General features: G+C 39.7%; 1 protein-coding gene across 3 annotated transcripts in view; it reads left to right on the plus strand.

Moving 5' to 3' along the window:
• NEMF (nuclear export mediator factor) overlaps positions 1-25,271 on the plus strand; it is a 69,832-nt gene that overhangs the window by 18,963 nt on the left and 25,598 nt on the right. For all 3 annotated transcript variants that reach the window (XM_050796870.1, XM_050796872.1, XM_050796871.1), the window contains 11 exons: positions 173-246; positions 2,021-2,091; positions 2,172-2,247; positions 2,934-2,996; positions 5,503-5,580; positions 5,667-5,875; positions 6,115-6,306; positions 6,555-6,618; positions 8,915-9,003; positions 19,709-19,812; positions 20,541-20,603. In XM_050796870.1, coding sequence (XP_050652827.1) covers positions 173-246; positions 2,021-2,091; positions 2,172-2,247; positions 2,934-2,996; positions 5,503-5,580; positions 5,667-5,875; positions 6,115-6,306; positions 6,555-6,618; positions 8,915-9,003; positions 19,709-19,812; positions 20,541-20,603 — 1,083 coding nt within the window. The remainder of the gene's footprint in view (positions 1-172; positions 247-2,020; positions 2,092-2,171; positions 2,248-2,933; positions 2,997-5,502; positions 5,581-5,666; positions 5,876-6,114; positions 6,307-6,554; positions 6,619-8,914; positions 9,004-19,708; positions 19,813-20,540; positions 20,604-25,271) is intronic.

Raw genomic sequence — 25,271 nt, forward strand, 5'->3', positions numbered from 1 at the left:
ACGTAACCATATACCCACATCTACTGATTACAAACATGAAATCACTATCTCTAATTTTCTTGAACACTACATTATTTCATAAGCACTTTCCTGTTTTTCTGCATAGTTGTTTAGCCATGATTGATTGACACTTAATTGGCACTCCTTTATTCTTTTTTTCCCCCACCATTAGATATTGAAAAAGTACTTGTTTCTCTGCAGAAAGCGGAAGACTATATGAAAACAACATCCAACTTCAGTGGGAAGGTAGCACCATGTATACTTACTATATATTGTGATTTATTTGGGTTTTCAGAAATTAAATGTTCATTAAAGGATCATTATATATAAATTTTATTTTAATTTGGAAGATTGTTACCTGTAATATACTTATTCCAGGATTTGTTTTGTTTTGTTTTGTTTTTTGAGACAGAGTCTGGCTCTGTAGCCCAGACTGGAGTGCAGTGGCCGGATCTCAGCTCACTGCAAGCTCCGCCTCCCGGGTTTACGCCATTCTCCTGCCTCAGCCTCCCGAGTAGCTGGGACTACAGGCTCCCGCCACCTCGCCTGGCTAGTTTTTTTTTGTATTTTTTTAGTAGAGACGGGGTTTCACCGTGTTAGCCAGGATGGTCTCGATCTCCTGACCTCTTGATCCTCCCGTCTCGGCCTCCCAAAGTGCTGGGATTACAGGCTTGAGCCACTGTACCCTTGTTTTGTTTTGTTTTGAAATGGAGTCTCGCTGTGTCGCCCAGGCTGGAGTGCAGTGGCGTGATCTCGGCTCATTGCAAGCTCCACCTCCCGGGTTCACGCCGTTTTCCTGCCTCAGCCTCCCGAGTAGCTGGGACTACAGGCGCCCGCCACCACGCCTGGCTAATTTTTTTTTTTTTGTATTTTTAGTAGAGACGGGGTTTCACCATGTTAGCCAGGATGGTCTCGATCTCCTGACCTTGTGACCCACCCACCTCAGCCTCCCAAAGTGCTAGGATTACAGGCGTGAGCCACCGCGCCCGGCCAGGATGTTTGTTTTGTTTTGTTTTGTTTTTTGAGACAGTCTTGCTCTGTTACCCAGGCTGGAGTGCAGTGGCACGATCTTGGCTCATTGCAACCTCTACCTCCCTGGTTGAAGTGATTCTTCTGTCTCAGCCTCCCGAGGAGCTGGGACTATAGGCACGTGCCACCATGCCTGGCCAGTTTTTATATTTTCAGTAGAGATGGGGGTATCACCATGTTGGCCAGGCTGGTCTCGAACTCCTGACCTCAAGTGATCTGCCCACCTCAGCCTCCCAAAGTGCTGGGATCATAGACATGGGCCACTGCACCTGACCCAGGATAGTGTTTTAAAAATTTCTGTTGGTTTGTAAGTTTTTTTCTGTTCCCTTTTATAGAAAGTACAATGACAGGTTAGTATTGGCTCTTCAGAAAAGTTGAGGAATTTACAATTATTTCTTTAGTTGTTTTAGATAGAGAAGCACATTTTCATTTGTCAGCCCTTTTCAAAAATGTTGTGATTTACAGTTCCCAGCCATTAAGCATTTTCTGAATTACCTTGGAGCTTATGATTGTTTTTCTTCCCTTTTCAAAGTATAACTCTATTTATAGAAAATTAAAATTAATACCAGTCATAGAAAGTAAACCTTTGGGCGAGGTGCAAATTAATATCAGTCACAGAAACTAAATCTTTGGGCCAGGTGCAGTGGCTCACACCTGTGATCCCAGCACTTTTGGAGGCCAAGGTGGGCGGATCACTTGAGACCAAGAGTTCAAGACCACCCTGGCCATCATGGCAAAACCTGTGTCTCTACTAAAAATACAAAAATTAGCCAGGTATGGTGGTGCACACCTGTAATCCTAGCTCCTTGGGAGGCTGAGGCATGAGAATCGCTTGAACCAGCAGGCAGAGGTTGCAGTGAGCCAAGAATACACCACTGCACTCGAGCCTGGGTGACGGAGCGAGTGAGATTCTGTATTGAAAAATAAAAAGAAAGAAAGTAAATCTTTGTTAATTATGAATAGGAATGATTTTAATACTGGATTTTTGTAGGGATATATCATTCAGAAAAGAGAAATAAAACCAAGCTTGGAAGCAGATAAACCAGTTGAAGACATCCTCACGTAAGCATACAGGCATGGGTCGATTTGCTTTGGATGTTTGTTAATGTTCTTGATTGTGATATAATAAATTTGTTTTACAGGTACGAGGAATTTCATCCTTTCCTGTTTTCTCAACATTCACAATGTCCATATATAGAATTTGAATCATTTGACAAGGTGGGTTTTCCATTCTGTTTCTTTACCAGTTAGTTAGCATGATATGAGCTGTTAATATCAACTTGCTTCTATTGAGGAATTGAAACTATACTTGCTTTACATTCACTATGAATCTGGGCATTAAAGATCAGTGTAGTCACAGATACAGCTGTTGGAAATAATTGTTGCCACTTTATTTTAGGATGAAGGACCAGAGATTTGAACTTCGTTTGATTCTTGATACTGTTTAGCCAAATAATACATTTACTGGAAATCTGTTCAAGTTCTTTGAGTGGTGTTATGAAACACAATGGAATCTAAAATTCTGTGCAGCTGGGCATGCTGGATCATGCCTATAATCTCAGCATTTTGGGAGGCCAAGGCAGGCAGATCACTTGAGGTCAGGAGTTCAAGACCAGACTGGCCAACACAGTGAAACCCTGTCTCAACGAAAAACTACAAAAATTAGTAGTATGTGGTGGGGTGTGCCTGTAGTCCCAGCTATTTGAGAGGCTGAGGCAGGAGAATCACTTGAACCTGGAAGGTGGAAGTTGCAGTGAGCCGATTTCGCGCCACTGCAATCCAGGCTGGGCAACAGAGCAAGACTCTGTCTCAAAAAAAAAGTAAAATAAAATTCTGTGAATGCAAGTTCAAGTAGAGATCGTGCTTTTTTTTTCAACTAGTTGTTTGTCTGTTTTTTTAATAAGGCCGTGGATGAATTTTATTCCAAGATAGAAGGCCAGAAAATTGACTTAAAAGCTTTACAACAGGTATGTATTATTAAAAACACATATTAAACCAGGTAATCTTTAGTGGTTTGATGGGTAGATGATATAGGAAAGGGTAGCCTTTCAGAAAGAGTGTAAGAAGTAGTACAGGAACTCTCTGACCTGCCTCTTTATTTGTGATAGAGGTTTATGAAGAAGGTCCATGGGGGATTTTATTGTTGAAAAGTATGGCTTCATTTGTTTCATGAGTATTTCAGATATTATGTAAAAAAAGGAAAATACAGTGGGAAGGTGAGGCCTGTTCTTTACACCTTAATGTGGTTTGCTCAGAACAACCCAAAGCTTCTCAAAACATTGCTGTTAAGGAGATACTGTTCTAGGGAGATTTTAAATAGGCCAGAGGAGGAGATATTGTTTATCATTATATTGTTTCTTTTTTAAATGGACTTTAAAGCTAGGTCTTAATATGTTTTCTGTGTATCATGACTCCAAAAGAAGTGACGTACAGTATTTTCCCAGCATATTTAACCATGTTTTTAGAGCATTTGCTGCAGAACAGTTTCATAAATTGTTAATAGTCACTCTTGATTTGAAGGGGATTTGATTTTTTCAAAAGTAGTCTTAAAATATGTGTGCAAAAATTTCAAATTATTTGAGGCTGGGCGCGGTGGCCCACACCTGTAAATTCCAACACTTTGGCAGGCCGAGGCGGGCAGATCACTTGAGATCAGGAGTTCGAGAACAGCCTGGCCAACATGGTGAAACCCCGTCTCTACTGGAAATACGAAAATTAGCGGGGTGTGGTATGGGTGTCTGTAGTCCAGCTACTCAGGAGCCTAAGGCACGAGAATTGTTTGACCCTGGGAGGCGGAGGTTGCAATGAGCTGAGACCGTGCTACTGCACTCCAGCCTGGGTGACAGAGTGATACTCTGTCTTAAAGAAAAAAAAAAAAAAATCAAATTGTTTGAATTCCTGTACTACTTCTCCTTCAGTTTTAAAAAATTAGTTGATCATAAGCCGGGCGTGGTGGCTCACGCTTGTAATCCCAGCACTTTGGAAGGCCGGGGTGGGTGGATCACCTGAGGTTAGGAGTTAGAGACCAACTTACCAACATGCAGAAACCCCGTCTCCGCTAAAAATACAGAAAAATTAGGCAGGCATGGTGGTGCATTCCTGTAATCTCAGCTACTCGAAAGGCTGAGGCAGGAGAATTGCTTGAACCTGGGTGGCGGAGGTTGCAGTGAGCCGAGATCGCGCCATTGCACTCCAGCCTGGGCAACAAGAGCGAAACTCCGTCTCAAAAGAGAAAAAAAAAGTTAGTTAATCATAGCACAGTTTCAAAGCAGGTAGGCCAGTCAGATGAATTATATACATCATGTAATTACCACATGGTGTCAGCACTTTGGCTAGTAAACTGAACCCCATGTTTTTATGGGTGTCTTAATAGTCACCATCCTTACTATCTAAATTTTAAAAAATATGTCGTCTAGCATTTAAATACTTCATCTAGCATTTAAATACTCATTAATTGATGGTTTTTTTTTTTTTTTTTGAGACAGAGTCTTGCTCTGTCGCCCAGGCTGCAGTGCAGTGGCCAGATCTCGGCTCACTGCAAGCTCCGCCTCCCAGATTTACGCCATTCTCCTGCCTCAGCCTCCTGAGTAGCTGGGACTACAGGCGCCCGCCACCTTGCCTGGCTAGTTTTTTTGTATTTTTTTTAGTAGAGATGGGGTTTCACTGTGTTAGGCAGGATGGTCTCGATCTCCTGACCTCGTGATCCGCCCATCTCGGCCTCCCAAAGTGCTGGGATTACAGGCTTTAGCCACCGCTCCTGGCCTAATTGATGATATTACTAATGTTAGAAATTTTGCCCCCAAATTGATAACCTTGAAATGTAGATTATATATGATAAAATGCCATATAGAAGGTCAAATAACTACCATGAGCCTTTGTCTTACTAATTTACGGGAAAAAGCTTCTGTAAAATTCTGGAAATAGTTCTGAGAAAATCAAAAGCAGCAAAAAATAAAAGTTATTTAGTAGTTTATGCTCTTTAAGAATTCATTCCCTGCCAGGTGCAGTGGCTCAGGCCTGTAATCCCAGCACTCTGGGAGGCCGAGGTGGGAGGATTGAGCTCAGACGTTCAAGAGCAGCCTGGGCAACATAGCAGGACCTTGTCTCTGTTATTTAAAAAAAAATAAAGAATTTGTTCTCCAAAACTTTACTTTTGTGCCATAGGAAAAAATGTCTTGATTTCTGCCTGTTTGAATAATGCCAAGGGTATTAAGGGCATATCTTATATACACAGTAACCTGTAATCAAAGTACCTTTCTATATAGGGACTGGGAGTTAGGGAGACAGGAGAAGTAATTTTGGGGCATGGAACTCGTTGTAGTGGGATCGGCCGAGGGTGGTAGACTATGGGAACTTTAGCCAGCTAGATAACAGCATAGATGGGGTCAGGATAGTGAGTGTTGGGAAGTAAAAGAGGAGTGTCATGAGGTAGGAGAAATCTAATTTTTAAAAAATCTGTTTTGCCAATAAAAGGAAAAACAAGCATTGAAGAAATTAGATAATGTTCGAAAGGATCACGAAAACAGATTGGAAGCTCTTCAGCAGGCTCAGGTATTATGTTTGGCTTTCTCAGTGCTTTTTCAAAAATGTTAACTTTAACTGACAATGTAGTAAATGTGTGTGGTTTGTTTCTTAAGGAAATAGACAAACTGAAAGGAGAGCTCATAGAAATGAACCTACAAATAGTTGACAGAGCCATTCAGGTAGTTCGAAGTGCTTTAGCTAACCAGATAGATTGGACAGAAATTGGGTTAATTGTGAAAGAAGCCCAGGCTCAAGGAGACCCTGTTGCAAGTGCAATCAAAGAATTAAAACTACAAACAAATCATGTTACAATGCTGCTAAGGTAAGTTTGACTCCTAGTCAAGCAGTTAATGCTTGTCTTTATTTTGTTAATTGTTCACTGTATTAAACATTTTTTCTTCATATTTTCAAATTCTCAGAGAAAGGGAAAAAACTAATTTAGATTAAATAATGAAACTTTCAGTACTGTAAACCATTTATAATTTTATCAAAGAAGAAAATTGAAAATAAAAAAAGTGATGTCATTGACATTAGTGAAATACTATTGAATATTTTTAATAGAAATCCATACTTGTTATCAGAGGAGGAAGATGATGATGTTGATGGTGACGTCAATGTTGAAAAAAATGAAACTGAACCACCAAAAGGAAAAAAGAAAAAACAAAAGAATAAACAGCTGCAGAAGCCTCAGAAAAATAAGCCCTTACTTGTAGATGTTGATCTCAGCTTGTCAGCATATGCCAATGCCAAAAAGTAAGTCATTTAAATTTTAGGCCAAGTATTATCTGCAGTAAATTAAGGATGTTAAAAAAACTTTTACATTTCACCTGTATATGCATACTTTTTTTTGGGTGAAAATACTTTTTTAAACTTAGTTTTGTCAATTATACAGTTTGTTCTGATTTGTTCTGTATAATTTGAGAATTTGTAAAGTTAGAACTAAGTAGAAAACTAAAGAATAAATATTTTACTTAAAATTTAAGAGAAATGTGCTTTTCTAGGTATTATGATCACAAGAGATATGCTGCTAAGAAGACACAAAAAACAGTTGAAGCTGCTGAGAAGGTACTGAGTATTTCTTAGAGTGAATGTTAGTTGTTTTTGCCTGCTTAATTTAATGGACAATATTGTTTCTTCTGTTTAAATGAGATTTTCTAATTCAGAAGTATATTTAAAATTTAACTTTGCTTTAAATGTATGTATTTCCAGTATTTTTCCCCCCACGCCTGCTCCTCCCCCATTCTTCATCTCAGTAAATAGCACCTTCATTTTTCTGTTCACTCAGGTTAAAAACGTTTGTGATATCCTGGACTCGTTTCCCATAAATCATGCAATCCATCAGTAAATCATTTTGGTTCTTCCTTTAAAGTATAGCCAGAATCTAGCTACTGCTCATTATTTCCACTGGTCAGTCCCCTATCATCTCTTTGTTCACATGGACTATGATAGTAGTGTCTTATTGGGTCTCTCTCCTTCTCCTCTTTTCCCACTACAATCTGTTCTCCACATAACCACCATTGTGATCCCCCCTTTTTTTTTTGAGATGGAGTTTCACTCTTATTGCTCAGGCTGGAGTGCAATGGCTTGATCTCAGCTCACTGCAACTTCTGCCTCCCAGGTTCAAGCGATTCTCCCACCTCAGCCTCCTGAGTAGCTGGGTGCCCGCCACCACGCCCAGCTGCTTTTTGTAATTTTAGTAGAGACGGGGTTTCGCCATGTTGGTCAGGCTGGTCTCAAACTGCTGGCCTCAGGTGATCTGACCGCTTCGGGCCTTGACCCTTGGTCTCCCCAAATGCTGGGATTACAGGTGTGAGCCACCACACGTAGGCCCGTTGTGATCCTTTCAACTGGATGTGATGGTTCACGCCTGTAATCCCAGCACTTTGAAAGGCCGAGGCCGGTGAATCACTTGAAGCCAGGAGTTTGAGACCATCCTGGCCAACATGGTGAGACCCCCATATGTATTGAAAATACAAAAATTAGCCCAACATGATGGCGGGTACCTGTAATCCCAGCTACTCAGGCGGCTGAGGTGGAAGAATCAAATGAACCCAGTGGAGGTTACAGTGAGCTGAGATCATGCCATTGCACTCTAGTCTGGGTGACAGAGCGAGACTCTGTCCCAAAAAATATATTAAAATAAATAAATCAAAAGTGAAGTCCTTTTTCTCTGGACAAAATCTTCCAGTTGCTCTCTGTCTTAATGCAATTCAGAGCCCTTCTCCTATCCTTCAAGGACAGGAGACCTGCTCCCCTCTGACCTCATCACCTGCATTCGTCCTCTCATATACTCTTTCTGGCTACACTGGGATCTTAGCTGTTCATAAAATAATGGCACATGCTCCACTCTCAGGGTCTTTGCCCTTGCTGTTCTCTCTACCTGGAATTTTCAGTTTGACGCCTCTCTTCATTTACATATCTACTTAAATGAAATTTAATCAGAGAATCCTTCCTTGACCACTCATTGCTAACAATAGTACCACCCTGAATCTCTGTCTTTATTTTGCCATATTTTTTTCTTGAAAAACACTCCCCCCAGCCCAACATATATTTATTTTTTCTGGATTCCCTCTAGAATATAGATTGCACGAAAGTAGAATCTTTGTGTGGTTCGTTGCTGCATCCCAATCCCTGGAATATTCCCTGGTACAGAATAGGCACTTTAATAGCTGTTAAATGAGTGGCCTTCATGACTTGGCCCTCTTTCTACTGCTTCAACCTCATTTCTTGACATCTTTCCCTTGATTACTGCTTGCTGGTCCTTTTTTTTTTTTTTTTTTTTGCTTATAATACCCTTTTTCCTATTCTCTGCCTGATAACCCCATTAGTCATTGAGGATTCAGCTTAAATGTCATTTCCTCAGAGATACCTTCTTTGACCATAATCCAATATAAATCGGGTTTCCTTGTTACACTCGTATAGCATCTTTAGAAGCACTTACCATTATATGTTTATTTAAAGGATTATATGATTAATAGTTGTCTCTTCTAGACCTAGTGGGGTGGGAGTGGGGGCTTTGTCCATCTTGTTCACTCTTGTATCTCTAACGGCATCTAGCCTAGAACCTAGCACATGATAGGTACTCAGTATCTAGAAAATGGCAATGTATTTATTAATTTGTAGGTCTTGGGCAAATATTTTCATATAGTAATTCTTTGGTTTGGATTATTTTAATACTTAAGGCAAAAATATTTTCATTTATTACTTTCAAGTATGCATATTTGTGTGTGTGTGTGTGTATGTGTGTGTGTAGATTGTGCCATTTTGTGACATTTAAAAAATTTCTTGCCCCGTTATTTACTTTGGTGTTATTTAAATACATTCTTAGCAAATTATTTTTAAAACTCTTTTCTATAAATAGGCATTCAAATCAGCAGAAAAGAAAACAAAGCAAACATTAAAAGAAGTTCAGACTGTTACTTCTATTCAAAAAGCAAGAAAAGTGTATTGGTAAGTGTTCTGTCTCTTTCAAATTTAGTTTTTGTTTTTATTAAAATTATCCATGCACATTGTTTAGAAAAGTCAAACAGTTCTACAAAGCTTGTTACAAAACCAGTAGCTCTGCAATTTTTTGTTGGTTTGTTTGAGACAGGGTCTCTGTCACCCAGGGTGGAATACAGTGGCGTGAACATGGCTCAGTGTAGCTTTGACCTCCTGGGCTCAAGCAGTTCTCCCACCTCAGCCTCCCAAGTAGCTGAGACTACAGGCACATGGCACCGTGCCCAGCTAATGTTTAAATTTTCTGTAGAGGCAGGGTCTCAGTTTGTTGCCCAGGCTGGTCTCACACTTCTAAGCTCAAGAGATTCTCCTGTCTCAGCCTCAGTGCTGGATTACAGGCATACGTTTCTGCACTCAGCTAGCTCTCTAGTTCCTCACCTTTACTCCTATTGCCTGCTCTCTGAAGGAAACTATTTTTAGCTCTTTTAGTTGATTGTTTTGATATTTGCCTTTATTTATCTTAGTAGTGTGCTTATATTGCTGCTTCTTAATTTTTCTGTTTTACACTCTTACTAACTTCCCGCTGGGAAAGATGAGGATTTCCCTCTTTCCACTTGTGTTCCATTACATACACACACAGTTACAGCATAGTTTTGTCAAGATTAATAGCATTGGCATCATTATAAATATTTAAATTAGTCATATAATTTATATGTTATAGCTGACCCACATAGAATTGTTTCCTTTTTCCTTCCTTGCTCAGTTTTAAAAATCTTCCCTGAAGTTACTAATTGTCATTTCATTTGCTCTTTATTTTTGTTCTTATCACTAATTTATCTAAATATTATCTTCCAAGTGTGTTCAGACACATTGGAATTCAATCAGTATTATCTTGCAGAGGTCAGAAGTCTCTCCTGTAGCTTTTTGACTTACTTAATTTTAGATTGGTTCTCTCTAAGCATCATACAATTTCCTTTTATTGTTATCTTGGAAGTTATCTTTACCTTCTCTGTTTTGGAAACTCTTTTCTGGATCTGTTTCTTGGTTGAAAGAGTGTGTGTTCCAGAAGCTTCACAAGAAATGGTGTATAGAAAGCAAAGTTTTTGAGGTCTCCAATGTATAAAACATTTTACTCTTATAGTTTGACTGGGCTGGGCATGGTGGCCCATTCCTGTAATGTCAGCACTCTGAGAGGCTGAGGTGAGTGGATCTCTTGACCTCTGGAGTTCGAGACTAGCCTGTGCAACATGCCAAACCCCATCTCTTAAAAAAAAAAAAAAATTAAATATAGAATTCTACTATAAAAATATGTTTTCCTCAGACATTTTTTTTTTTTTTTTTTTGACATAGAGTTTCACTTTTATTGCCCAGGCTGGAGTACAGTGGCGCAGTCTTGGCTCCCTGCAACCTCTGCCTTCTGGTTTCAAGTGATTCTCATGCCTCAGCCTCCCAAGTAGCTGGGATTATAGGCACCCACCACCACACCCGGCTAATTTTTGTATTTTTAGTAGAGATGGGGTTTCACCTTACTGGCCAACCCTGGTCTCGAACTCCTGACCTCGTGATCCACCCGGCTCGGCCTCCCAAAGTGTTGGGATTATAGGCGTGAGCCACCACACCCTGCCTCCTCAGACTTTTAAAGGTATTGCTTCATTATAGTAACTTGAGAAATCTGGTATTATTTTGATAGTTGATATTTTATTTTATTTTTTATTTTGTTTTTTTGAGACAGAGTCTCACTTTGTTGCCCAGGCTGGAGTGCAGTGGCATGATCTTGGCTCACTGCAACCTCCGCCTCCCAGGTTCACGTGATTCTCCTGTCTCAACCTCCTGAGTAGCTGGGATTACAGGTGCCCGCAACCATGCCCAACTAATTTTTGTATGTTTAGTAGAGAAAGGTTTCTGCCATGTTGCCCAGGCTTGTCTCTAACTCCTGGCCTCAAGTGATCCGCCCGCCTCAGCCTCCCAAAGTGCTGGGATTACAGGCATGAGCCACCACACCTGGCTGATAGTTGATATTTTACATGAAACTTGTTTTTGCCTTTCTACAAGCTTGTTGATTTTCTCCCCTCCCAATTTTTTCTCCAAATTTTTCGAAATTTTACAATTGGGGTTGGTGGTGATGTTTTAATCCATTATGTTGGATACTTTGTGGGCTATTTTAATTCAGAAACTTTCAGTTCTGAGACATTTTCTGGAAATAGTTCTTGAAAAACTGCCTGACCTCTGCTTTCTTTTTTCTTTTCCTTCTGGAAATCTTGTTTTTAAGATATGGGACCCCCTAGACCAGTCCTCCAATTTTGTTGTATTTTCTCTTATCAAATCTATCATTTTGCTCTACATCCTGGGAGTTTCCTCAGCTTTATCTTTCACCAAATCCTTCCCCTGAATTTTTTATTACTTCCTATCATGTTTTTAATTTTAAGAACTCTCTCCTCAACATAGTGTTCCTGGCAAAAAAAAGAGGACTTTTTTTGGTTCTTGGAATATACCTTTTTAAAAAAATAAATACGTTTCTGCTTTAGTTTCTTTTAGCTCTCTGAGAATAGTTTTGATGTATTAAATTTTTTTAGTATTCTTTTTTGCAAGTCTCTGTCTTCTCTAAGTTGTTTCTTTTTAAATTTTATTTAATTATATATATTTAGGCTGGGTGCGGTGGTGCTTATGCATGTAATCCTAGCACTTTGGGAGACCAAGACAGGTAGATCACTGGAGGTTAGGAGTTCGAGACCAACCTGGCCAACATGGTGAAAACCCATCTCTACTAAAAAAATTACAAAAAACATTAGCTGAGTGTGGTGGCGGATGCCTGTAATCCAAGCTACTAGGGAGGCTGAGGAATGAGAATCACTTGAACTTGGGAGGCAGAACTTCAGTAAGCCGAGATCCAGGCACTCTAGCCTGGGTGACAGAGCAAGACTCTGTCTCAAAAAAAAAAAAAAAAAAAAAAAAATTATCTAAGGGGACTCCAATAATGTAGACCTCTGAAAAACAAAAAGTTAAAGTCATGCAGTCCCCCTACCCCACCACACATACTGATTGGAGACCAGAAGTTAATCTGTTCAGCAGATGTACTCCCTTTCTTCACTTAACATGGCGGTAGTCTTTCCACAATCTATCACACACATAGACATTGTCTTCCTTTTCATCCCTGGAGTGTGTTAATGAGAGGAAGGGAGCCACCATTACCTCTTTTTTTTTTTTTTTTTTTTTTTTTTAGTAGAGATGGGATCTTTCAGTATTGCCCAGGCTGATCTCGAACTCCTGGGCTCAAGCGATCCTCCCACCTCAGCCTCCCAAAGTGCTGGGATTACAGACAAAAGCCACCATGCCTGGCCCTGCCATTATTACTTTTTTTTCTTTGAGACAGAGTCCTAGCTCTGTTGCCCACACTGGAGTACAGTGGCGCAATCTCGGCTCACTGCAGCCCTCACCTCCTGGGCTCAAGGGATTCTCCTGCCTAAGCCTCCCAAGTAGTTGGGACTACAGGTGTGCACCCCCATGCCTGGCTAACTTTTGTATTTTCAGTAGAGATGGATTTCACCGTATTGGCCAGGCTAGTCTCAAACTCCTGACCTCAAGTGATCCACTCTACTTGGCCTTCCAAAGTGCCAGGCTTATAGGCATGAGCCACCACACCCAGCCCATTATTACCTCTTGATACAATACTTTCAGAATCTGAAACAGAGAGGGTAAGGAACTTAAGCAAAGTCATGCAGTCATGCATACCAGAGGACAGCGCATAAGTGCTGACAGCTTTGAGGAATGACTCTGTCGTGGCACCAAACTCAAAAGATATTCATTAACTTTTCTTCGAGCCTTAAAAAGGATCAAATGGGCCGGGTGCGGTGGCTCAAGCCTATAATCCCAGCACTTTGGGAGGCCAAGACGGGTGGATGACGAGATCAGGAGTTCGAGACCAGCCTGGCCAATAAGGTGAAACCCCGTTTCTACTACAAATACAAAAATTAGCCAGGTGTGGTGGCTTGTGCCTGTAGACCAAACTACTCTGGAGGCTGAGGCAGAAGAATCGCTTGAACCTGGGAGGCGGAGGTTGCAGTGAGCCAAGATCGTGCCACTGCACTCCAGTCTGGGCAATAGAGCGAGACTTTGTCTCAAAAAAAAGCAAATAGATGGCTGAAATAGCACTCTAATGCTCTGAAATCATTTCCCAAAGGTAATTAGCTAATGATTATCACAACATCCTATACCCTTGGAGCAAGTGAAGGGAGGGCACTGGACCAGATGCTCACAGACGAAAACACACAGATTTTGGGTACATGCAATTGCTCTGTCTCAGGGACATCAACATTCAGAACTCTCTGCTTTTCAAGATTTTTCTGTAAAGACAGGGTGCAGTGGCTCACTCCTGTAATCCCAGCACTTTGGGAGGCCATAGGCGGGCAGATAACCTGAGATGAGGAGTTCGAGACCAGCCTGGGCAACATGGCAAAACCCCGTCTCTACAGAAAGTACAAAAATTAGCTAGGTGTGGTTGCGCACACCTGTAGTCCCAGCTACTTGAGAGGCTAAGGTGGGAGGATCACTTGAGCCTGGGAGGCATACGTTGCAGTGAGCCAAGACCGTGCCACTGCACTCCAGCCTAGACAACAGAGCGAGACTCCATCTCAAAAAAAGAAACATATATATATATATATATATGTTTTTTTATATATATTTATATATATATATTCATATATTTATATATATATATTTAAGGTCTATAGTATGTTTTTATTATATACACATGCATAATGAAATGAAACAGTCAAGCACATTAATGTATCCATCATCTCACATACTCTCTCTATTTTTCATGTGTGTGGTAAGAACACTTAAAAAATCTACTCTCAGCAAATTTCCAATATATAATACAGTGTTATTAACTGTATTCCTTGTGCCATATATTGGATGTCTATAGTTACTCATGTTAGGTTACCGTAACTTGTTTTTGACATACCCACATCAGCCCTACCGCACCCTCTTTTTTTTTTCTTTTTTTTGGAGACAGAGCCTTGCTCTGTCGCACAGGCTGCTGAGTAGCTGGGAGTACAGGCACTTTTTAAAAAATGTTGCTTTTTATCTCCAGCTTTCACATTAGAGACTTTCATTAATGTCTGGTGCTCCTTGATTGTCTGTTCAATGTTTTACATTTTATGGTAGGGTATTAAATGCTGACTGGAAGTTCCCTGGGTGGTTGGGCTTGTGAAATGATCTGTGTTGGCCATTTTGTGTAGAATCTTCATTGTCTTTAGCCCTTTTCCTCTTGAGCTAGTCTCATTTCCCGGAAAAGATTCTTTTTCTCTCCTGCTTGTAAGGTGAAGACCTGGCTGCTGTAGCATTTGGGGAGCCCAGTGAAAATAATAGACTGAGAGTCTCAGGATCCAGTAATTCATTTACTTACTTGCTGTGTTTTACATATATTACTCCTGGTTATATAGCTGTGCCACATTTACCCTTGTCCAGAGATGATCTTTATACCCTTTCTAGATAAATTAACCTCTGGCCTTCTGTTAGGAAATGGAACAGGAATTAACTGGAAAGAACGTATGTGGAACTAACTGCTTCTTGAACAGACTCTCAGCCAGTCCTCCTGTTTTCATTCCCATCTTAAACTCTTACTTCCTTGTTTGTGCTGCCATTTGTTTAGCCTTTTATGAGTTTTACATTGTAAATTTAGTTGTTGCTTTTTTCACCGTTAGCTTAGGATTCAGCTTCTTAAGTCTGATCACTTGTCCATTTGTTTTCCACCTTTCAAAATTTGGTTGTATTTGTCTCCTCTCTCTCTCTGTTTTGTTTGACATCTCTGTTGTTGAATAGGATCATCCTGTAATTATCATTTCTTGTAATGTTCTTGTTGGGTATTGGTATCAAGGTCATATTGCGTCATAAACAAGTTGGAAAGTGTTCCTTTTTCAGTTGTTCTTAAATATCTGATGAAATTCACCTGTGAAGCTGAGTAGTCCTGGAGTTTTCGTTGGGGAAGCTTTTCATTGCAGATTCAAATTATTTAGTAAATGCAAGGACTGTTCAAATTTCCTAGTTTTGGTAAGCAGTGTTTTTTTTTAAGACTTTGTCTAAAGTTTAAAATATATTGGCAGAAAGTTTATAATATTCTTCTGCGAATTTGTCCATTTCTCCTTTTACTTTTGCCAGTGTTTGCTTTTTTTATATGAGACAATGTAATTCGATGATACAACTATGTAACTGTTGTATCTTTCTAATGAATTGAGCCTTCTATCAACTTTAATGAAATGTCCTTCTAACTTGTAATTATTTTTTCCTTCTTTGTCAGGTGTAACTAGTTCAGCTTTCATTTGGTTAGTGTTTACATGGTATATCTTTTTTCTTTCTTTCTTTCTTTTTTTTTTTGTTTTTTGTTTTTTGAGACATAGTCTTGCTCTGTCACCTAGGTTGAAGTGCAGTGGTGCAATCTTGGCTCACTGCAACTTCTGCCTCCTGGGTTCAAGCAATTCTGCCTCAGCCCTCTGAGTAGCAGAGATTACAGGCGTCCACCACCATGCCTGGCTAATTTTTCTATTTTTAGTAGAGATGAGGCTTCACCATGTTGGCCAGGCTGGTCTCAAACTCCTGACCTCAAGTGCTCCACCTGCCTTGGCCTCCCAAAGTGCTGGGATTACAGGTATAAGCCACTTTACCTGGCCTATCTTTTTTCATCATTATATTTCAGCCTTTCCATCCTTGTATTTTAAAGGAGCATCATATGTATCATTGTCATTGTTTTCCAGTCTGACAGTCTTTGCCGTTTTCCTGGGCCTTTAATGCATTTATATTTAATGTAATCTCTGATATATTTGGGTTTAAATCTACCCATCTTACTATTTGCTTTTTACTTGTCCCATTTATTCTGTGTCCTCTTTTGTCTTCATTATTGCCGCCTTTTGATTGACTACTTTTTATTAACTTGTTGGCTGTACATTCCTTTACTAGGATGATTACAAAATACATCTTTGATTTTTCTCTCCCATTATTTTTGTCCCTATATCTTTGTCTTTTTACAGACCTCATTACTATCAGTAGGGGAATGATTAAGTAAGTGTAGTGTGTCCATTCAGCAACGAAGAAAATGTACTTTTAGGTGAAAAAAGCAATATGCAGTACAGTTTGTGCTCTGTCTAAAAATGTATTGGGGGAACCCACCCCCAATATTTCAACATAGTTTCTTTCTATTTTCCATAAGTGCCGGCAGGCTGAGAAATAAAGAGAAAGAGTACAAAGAGAGGAATTTTACAGCTGGGCTGCCGGGGGTGACATCACATATCGGTAGGACCATGATGCCCACCTGAGCCTTAAAGCCAGCAAGTTTTATTAAGGATTTCAAAAGGGGAAGGGGTGCAAGAACAGGGAGTAGGTCACAAAGATCACATGCTTCAAAGGGCAAAACGGAGAACAAAGATCACATGCTTCTGAGGAAACAGGACAAGGGCAAAATCAAAAACTCCTGATAAGGGTCCAAGAAAGATCACAAGGCAAAGGACAAAAGCAGAATTACTGATAAGGGTCTATGTTCAGCAGTGCATGTATTGTCTTGATGAACATCTGAAATGACAGAAAACAGGGTTCAAGAGCAGAGAACCGGTCTTACCACAAATTTACCAGGGCAGAGTTTTTTCCCCACCCTAATAAGCCTGAGGGTACTGCAGGAGACCAGGGCGTATTGCAGTCTTTATCTCAACTGCATAAGACAGACACTCCCAGAGTGGCCATTTATAGACCTCCCCCCTGGAATGCATTCCTTCCCCAGGATATTAATTATTAATATTCCTTGCTAGGAAAGGAATTTAGCGATATCTTCCCTACTTGCATGTCCATTTATAGGCTCTCTGCAAGAAGGAAAATATGACTCTATTTTGCCCGACCCTGCAGGCAGTCAGACATTATGGTTGTCTTCCCTAGTTCCCTGAATATCGCTGTTATTTTGTTCTTTTTCAAGGTGCACTGATTTCGTATTGTTCAAACACACGTTTTACAATCAGTTTGTACAGTTAACACAATTATCACAGTGGTCCTGAGGTGATGTACGTCCTCAGCTTACGAAGATAACAGGATTAAGAGATTAAAGTAAGGGCTGGGTGCTGTGGCTCATGCCTGTAATCCCAGCACTTTGGGAGGCTGAGGCAGGGGGATCACGAGGTCAGGAGATCGAGACCATCCTGGTTAACATGTCTCTACTAAAAAAAATACAAAAAATTAGCTGGGCATGGTGGCAGGTGCCTGTAGTCCCAGCTATTTGGGAGGCTGAGGCAGGAGAATGGCGTGAACCTGGGAGGTGGAGCTTGCAGTGAGCCAAGATTGCGCCACTGCACTCCAGCCTGGGTGACAGAGTGAGACTCTGTCTCAAAAAAAAAAAAAAAAGATATTAAAGTAAGACAGGTATAAGAAATTATGAAAGTATTGTTTGGGAACTGGTAAATGTCCATGAAATCTTAACAATTTATGTTCCTCTGCCACAGCTCCAGCTGGTCCCTCCATTCGGGGTCCCTGACTTCCCGCAACAGAAAAGAGAAGATTAGGATAAATATTTTAACTTTTCTATGTGTAAAGAATCTCGAGAGGGATGCTCAGAAAACCAATCACAATGGCTCCCTCTTTGGTGTAGTGACAGGAACTGAAGGGATGCAGGATCTCTCACTACCTTTATTTTTTATTTTTATTTTTTATTGAGACGGAGTCTCACTCTGTCGCCTGGACTGGAGTGCAGGGGCGTGATATCGGCTCACTGTAAGCTCTGCCTCACAGGTTCACACCATTCTCCTGCCTCTGCCTCTAGTGTAGCTGAGACTACAGGACCCCGCCACCATGCCCGGCTGATTTTTCATATTTTCAGTAGAGACGGGGTTTCACCGTGTTAACCAGGGTGGTCTAGATCTCCTGACCTTGTGATCTGCCCGCCTCAGTCTCCTGAAGTGCTGGGATTACAGGTGTGAGCCACCGTGTCCGGCTGACCTTTTTTATATAAGTAAAAAATTTTATTCAACCGTGAGTATGTGTTACCCAATAAAAAAATCAGATTAGAAAATAGTAATAAAGTCCTTTCACTATTGTATTAGGGAGTTTAAGTTAAGTATCTGTGCTTAGTCTACCATTTTTTTTTTTTTTTTGATTTATAAAGAAAAAGAGGTTTAATAGACTCACAGTTCCAAATGGCTGGGAAGGCATCACAATCATGGTGGAAGGTGAAAGGCACGTCTTACATGGCAGCAGGCGAGAGAGAGAATGAGAGAACCAAGCGAAAGGGGTTTCCCCTTATAAAACCGTCAGCTCTCATGAGACTTATTCACTACCACAAGAACAGTATGGGGGTAATCACCCTCCCTCCTCCTGTGATTCAGTTATCTCCCACCGGGACCCTCCCACAACATCTGGGAATTATGGAAGCTACAATTCAAGATGAGATTTGGGTGGAGACACAACCAAACCATGTCAATGCCTAATCCTGCTGCATGTTAATAGTTAGCCCTCAGGACATACCTGGGCCTCATTCAGAATTCCCTCTGACTAGTTGAGGAAAAAAAATGAAAAACAAACCTCAAGTCTGGCTTACAGATGGTTCTTCATGGCATCCTGGCACCACACAAAACTGGATCGTTACGGCTCTGCTTTTACCATTTTGAGTGGTCTGGAAGGTCAATGGGAATGGAAACACCTTCAAGTGGGAAGAACTTCCATTACCATATTCCTTATCTATTGTGTTATCTAGGGTAAATGATTCTTACTATCAAGGAGAGAGGTAGGATTGCTGAGGTATGACTGGAGATAAGGAGGAGAATGTCTATCATTCAGGAAATCCTGCTAGTTCCTTCCTAGTCTGCCCACATGCAGTTGAAGGAGTGAAGGAAATAAGTCAGCATCTTATAAAGGCAGAATCCACAGTGCAAACTTCTCAGGGATAAATTTCAAATGAACTGTCAGCTCAAGAAACTTTCCAATAAAGGTGTTGGCTGAAAACAAAGGAAATATGAAATGAGTAGTTAAAACAGAAATTTAGTCTACCATTTTTAACCAAAAGTTTTAAAAATTGTGGATTAAAACACGGAAGATAATCTCTGTAGTCATATATCATGTAGCAAGTATTTATTTTCATCTGTCTTGCATGTCATTTTCTAAATGTCCTACAAATAATATACTCTATACTTTTTATCTTGCAGGTATTAATCATGAAAACCCAAGTTACTTTGTCTTTTGAGAAAAGTTATAATTTTACCCTCCTAAAGACAATTTTTGGTCTTTTGTGTTTAAAACAATGTAAATAATATCATATATAAAGATTAATTACGTTCATTTATTGAGAACAGAGTGGGAAAACAACATTTCTTTCTTATCAGTGGTCTAAAGCCTATTCAGTACCTCACTAAAAGAAAGCTAAACTTAAGGACCATATGACATTTTATACTTTTGCTTTATGTAATTTATTGTTAGAAGTTACTAGTTTAAGAAGGCTATATGGAGTAAGAAGTTAACTTTTTTAAATATAGAATTTAATTTCTTTTTTCTAGACTGTCTTAAGAATATCCTAGGGCAATTTGTATTATAGGTTTTTAGTCAAATTCAGCTTGATGCCTTAAAAAAAATTAAACCATCAACTTGTCTTAAACTACACAGGCAGGATAGCTTCCTGTTGTGTTTCGTTTGCAAAAAGGGTATGAATTCAGGCAGCTATAAAGAAAAATTAACTTTTTTTCTTTCATCTTGGTAGGTTTGAGAAATTTCTATGGTTCATTAGCTCAGAGAACTATCTAATTATAGGTGGACGAGATCAGCAACAGAATGAAATAATTGTGAAAAGATACTTGACACCAGGTAGGTAAGATTAAAATTTGGAATAATTTTCTCTTAAATGATTGGATCAGTTATCTCAATATTAGGCATTCATTTTCTTGTTATACTCTTTTGTTTGATAGATTTAACAAGTAGAAAGATTTGATGCATGATGCTTCATGGTTTGTTGAATATGTGTTTTGATGCTTTTAGTTTTTAAGTGAATATTCCTAAAATGGTATTGCTGAGCTAATCTGCAGTGTTGGACTTTCAATACTCTATTACATTAGAGTATTGAATAACTTTCAGTCTTCAGAGTCATTGTAGGTCAAATTTTTAAGAGGTTACTGTTGCGGTGTTAAAGTTTGCAATCATTTTTCACACTTAGAGTTAGGACTTGGCCGGGTGTGGTGGCTCACGCCTGTAATCTCAGCCACTTTGGGAGGCTGAGGCAGGTGGATCACCTGAGGTCAGGAGTTCAAGAACAGCCTGGCCAACATGGTGAAACCCTGTCTCCACTAAAAATACCAAAAAAATTAGCTGGGCATGGTAGTGCGTGCCTGTAATCCCAGCTACTCGGGAGGCTGAGGTGGGAGAATTGCCTGAACCTCAGGGGCGGAGGTTGCAGTGAGCCGAAATTGCACCACTGCACTCCAGCCTGGGCGACAGAGTGAGACTCCATCTGAAAAAAAAAAAAAAAAGAAAAAGAAAAAGAAAAAGAGAATTAGAACTTAAAGTGTCATTTTTTTTTTTTTTTGTCTGTATTTAAGGAGACATTTATGTACACGCTGATCTTCATGGAGCTACTAGCTGTGTAATTAAGAATCCAACAGGTAACATATTTCTTTCTATTCAGAATTTTTATTCCTTTCTTTAAAATATTTTTAGTGTAAGACAAAAATTTAATAGAGGGCCAGATGTGGTGGCTCATGGCTGTAATCCCAGCACTTTGGGAGGCTGAAGTGTGAGGATTATTTGAGGCCAGGAGTTTGAGACCAGACTGGGCAAGACAGTGAAACCCCACCTCTAGAATAATTTTTAAAAATCTGGGTGCAGTGGCATGCACCTGTGGGCCCAGCTACAGAAAGTTGAGGTGGGAGGATCAGCTTGGGTGAGAGAATGAGACTTCATCTCTAAAACACAGACACACACATACACACACACACACACGCGTGTAATAAAAAAAGATATAGTGATAAAAGGATCAGTCTATCAAGAAGATATAACAGTTATATGTGCTGCTAATAACAGAGCCCTAGAATACATGAAGCAGACCTGACAGAATTGAAGGGAGAAAGAGAGAATTCTACAATAATAATTGAGGACTTTAATACCCAACTTTCAGTCATGGAATAACTGGACGCAGAATCAGCAAGGAAATGGAAGACTTGAACAACACTATAAACTAAATCTAACAGACACCTCTAGAATACTCTACCTAACAACAGCACAATACAGGCTGAGTATCCTATCTGAAATGCTTGGGACCAGAAGTGTTTTTATATTTTGAAGTATTTGCATTATACTTACCAGTTTAGCATCCCAAATCCAAAAATCAGAGATTCAAAATGCTCCAAAACATTTCTAGCAAACGCCAGTGGGCATTTTCTTTAGTCGTCATGCTGCACTAGGAAAGTTTTCGATTTTGGAGCATTTTGGATTTTCAGATTTGGGGTGCTCACCCTGTATTCTTAGGTGCACATGAAATCTTCTCTGGGGTAAACCATAGGATAGTCTCTAAAACAGGCCTTGGCGATCTAGTGGCTCACGCCTGTAATCCCAGCACTTTGGGAGGCTGAGGCAGGCAGATTATGAAGTCAGGAGGTTGAGACCAACCTGGCTAACATGGTGAAACTCTATTTCTACTAAAAATACAAAAAATAAGCTAGGTGTGGTGGCACACGCCCGTAGTCCCAGCTACTTGGGAGGCTGAGGCAGGAGAATCGCTTGAACCCAGGAGGCAGAGGTTGCAGCGAGCTGAGACAGCGCCATTGCACTCCAGCCTGGGCGACAGGGTGAGACTCCCATCTCAAAAAAAGAAACAAAAACAAGCCTCAATACATTTAAAACTCTTGAAATTAGACAAAGTAAGTTTTCTGATTATAGTGGGGTGAAATTAGAAACCAGTAGTAGAAGAAAATGTTTTAAATTCATAAGTATGTGGAAATTAAATACCACAGTTACAAATAAGCAATGGAACAAAGAGGAAATCACAAAAGATGCCACAAAACACTTTGAGATGAATGAAATGAAAATACAGTATGTCAAAACTTATGAGATGCAAGAAGAGCAGCCCTTAGGGGGTAATTTATAGCTGTAAATACCTATATTTAAAAAGGAAATTTCTATCTCAAATCAGTAACCTAACTTTGCACTTTAAGAACTACAAAAACAACCCAAAGCAAGGAGAAGGAAGAAAATAGTAAATATTAGAGTAGAAATGAATAAAACAGAGAATAGGAAAAAAATAGAGAAAATGAACAAAACCCAAGTTGGTTCTTTGAAAAGATAAACAAAATTGATAAACCCTTGGCTAGACTGACCAAGAAAATAGAGGACTTAAATTCCTAAAATCAGGAATGAAATAGGGTACATTACTACTGACTTTACAGATATTGAAAAGATTATAAGGCAATACCATGAACAATTATATGCCAGCAGATTATGTAACCTAGATGAAATGGACAAATTCCTACAAAGATACAAATACTAAAACTGACTCAAGAAGAAATAGAGAATTGAAATAAACTTGTAAGTGCAGAGATTGGATTAATAATAAAGAAAAATATTTAAAAAATACTCATCAAAGAAAACCCTAGGCTAGATGGATTCACTGGTGAATTATAAGGAAGGTTGAATGCCAGTTCTTCACAAACTCTTCCAAAATATGGGATCAATGGGAACACTTCCTAACTCATTCTACAAGGCCAGTATTACAAAAACCAAAGATAACACAAGAAAACTATAGACCAATACCAGTTATAAATATAGACAAAAATATTTGACAAAATATTAGCAAACTGAATCTGGCAGCATATTAAAGTGACTATATACCATGACAAAGTGTGATTTATCTCAGGAATGAAAGGTTGGTTCAGTATATGGAAATTAATGTAATACAGTCTACTAATAAAGGACAAAAAACACATAGATTATCTCAACTTACGAAGAAAAACCATTTGACAAAATTCAACATTTGTATGTGATAAAAACACTTAGCAAACTAGGAATAGAAGGGATATTCCTCAACTTGGTAAACAAGCACTTATGAAGAACCCGCAGCTAACAATCATACATACTGCTGAAAGATTGGGTACTTTCCTCCTCCCATCAGTAATAAGACAGATATGTTTGTTTCTTGCCATTTCTATTTAACATTATACTGATGGTTCTATATAGGTCATTAGGCAATAAAAAGAAATTAAAAAATCCAAATTAGGCAAAAGTAAAACTATGTTTACAGTTGATATGATCTCACACATTTAAAAAACCTAAAGAATCCACCAGAAATTATCATAGCTAATAAACAAGTTCAGCAATGTCCAGGATATGAGATCAATAAACAAAAATCAGTTGTATTTCTATACACTACCAATTAATAATCTGAAAAGGAAATTAATAAAACAAGTCAATTTATAATAGCATTAAAAAGAATAAAATACTTAGGAATCAATTTACCAAAAGACTTAACAACACTTACAGATAATAAACTATAAAATTACTTTAAGGAATTAAAGAGCTAAATTGGACATCCCATGTGCTTGTATTGAAAGTCTTAATATTGTTGTGATAGCAGTACTCCCCAGTAATCTATGGATTCAATGTAATCCCTCAAAATTGCAGCTGCTTTTTTTGTTTGTTTTGAGACAGGGTCTCCTGTCACCCAGGCTGTAATAAAGTGGTGTGATTGGCGCCCTGCAGCCTTGACCTTCCAGGTTCAAGCGATCCTCCCATCTCAGCCTCCTGAGTAGTTGGGACCATAGACACATGCCACTGTGCCCAACTAATTTTTGTGTTTTTTGTAGAGATGAAGTTTTGCCATGTTGCCCAGACAGCTCTCGAGCTCCTGAGCTCAAGCAATCCACCCACTTTGACCTCCTCAAGTACTGGGATTACAGGCATGAGCCACTGCCCCTGGCCCAGCATTTTTTTTTTTTTTTTTTTTTAAGAGATGGAGAAGCTGATTCTAAAATTCATATGGTAATGCAAGGGGACTCAGATTAGCCAAAGCAGTATTGAAAATGAAGAGCAAATTTTGAAGCAAATAAAATCATATTTCCTGATTTTAAAGCTTTCTACAGAGTAACAGTAATCAGGACACTGTGGTACTGGCATGAAGATGGACAAATAGATCAAGGTATAGAATTGAGATTCCAGAAATAAACCTGTAGTTTATGATCAGTTAATTTTCAGCAGTGGTGCCAAGACCAATGGGGATAGAATTTCCTGTTTCTTTTTTCTTTCTTTCTTTCTTTTTTTGTTTTTGGTTTTTTGAGATGGAGTCTTGCAGTGTCGCCCAGGCTGGAGTGCAGTGGTGTGATCTCTGCTCACTGCAAGCTCTGCCTCCCAGGTTCACACCATTCTCCTGCCTCAGCCTCCTGAGTAGCTGGGACTACAGGTGCCTGCCACCACGCCCGGCTAATTTTTTGTATTTTTAGTAGAGACAGGGTTTCACCGTGTTAGCTAGGATGGTCTTGATCTCTTGACCTTCTGATCCGCCTGCCTTGGCCTCCCAAAGTGCTGGGATTACAGGCGTGAACAACTGCGTCCAGCCTCTGGCCTCTTTTTTTAAATAGACAATTTTTTCGACCAGTTTTAGGTTCACAACAAAATTGAGCAGAATGTATAGAGATTTCCCACATACCCCCGCTGCATACATGCGTAACCTCCCCTATTATCAATATCCCCCACCAGAATGGTACATTTGTTACAACTAATGAATCTACATTGACACATCATTATGACCCAGAGTCCGTAGTTTGTATTAGGATTCACTCTTTTTTTTTTTTTTTTTTTGAGATGGAGTCTTGCCCTGTTGCCCAGCTGGAGTGCAGTGGCGTAATCTTGGCTCACTGCAACCTTGCCTCCCCGGTTCAAGCGATTCTCCTGCCTCAGCCTCCAAAGTAGCTGCAATTACAGGCACACGCCACCACACCTGGCTAGTTTTTGTATTTTTAAAAGAAACAGGGTTTTACTGTGTTGGCCAGACTGGTCTCGAACTCCTGACCTCAAGTGATCTGCCCACCTCGGCCTCCCAAAGTGCTGGGATTACAGGCATGAGTCACCAAGCCCAGCCAGGGTTCACTCTTGATGATGTGTAGTCTTCAAGTTTGGACAAATGTATAAAACATGTATCTGCCATTATAGTATCATACAGATTTAGTTTGCTGTGCTAAAAAAAATCCTCTGTGCCTTGCCTGTTCATCCCTCCCTTCCCCTAACCCCTGACAACCACTGATCTTTAAAGGCTGGCTTCTTCACTTAGTAGTATGCTTTTACCT

Source organism: Macaca thibetana, chromosome 7, assembly GCF_024542745.1.
Source record: "Macaca thibetana thibetana isolate TM-01 chromosome 7, ASM2454274v1, whole genome shotgun sequence".
NCBI classification, from domain to species: domain Eukaryota; kingdom Metazoa; phylum Chordata; class Mammalia; order Primates; family Cercopithecidae; genus Macaca; species Macaca thibetana.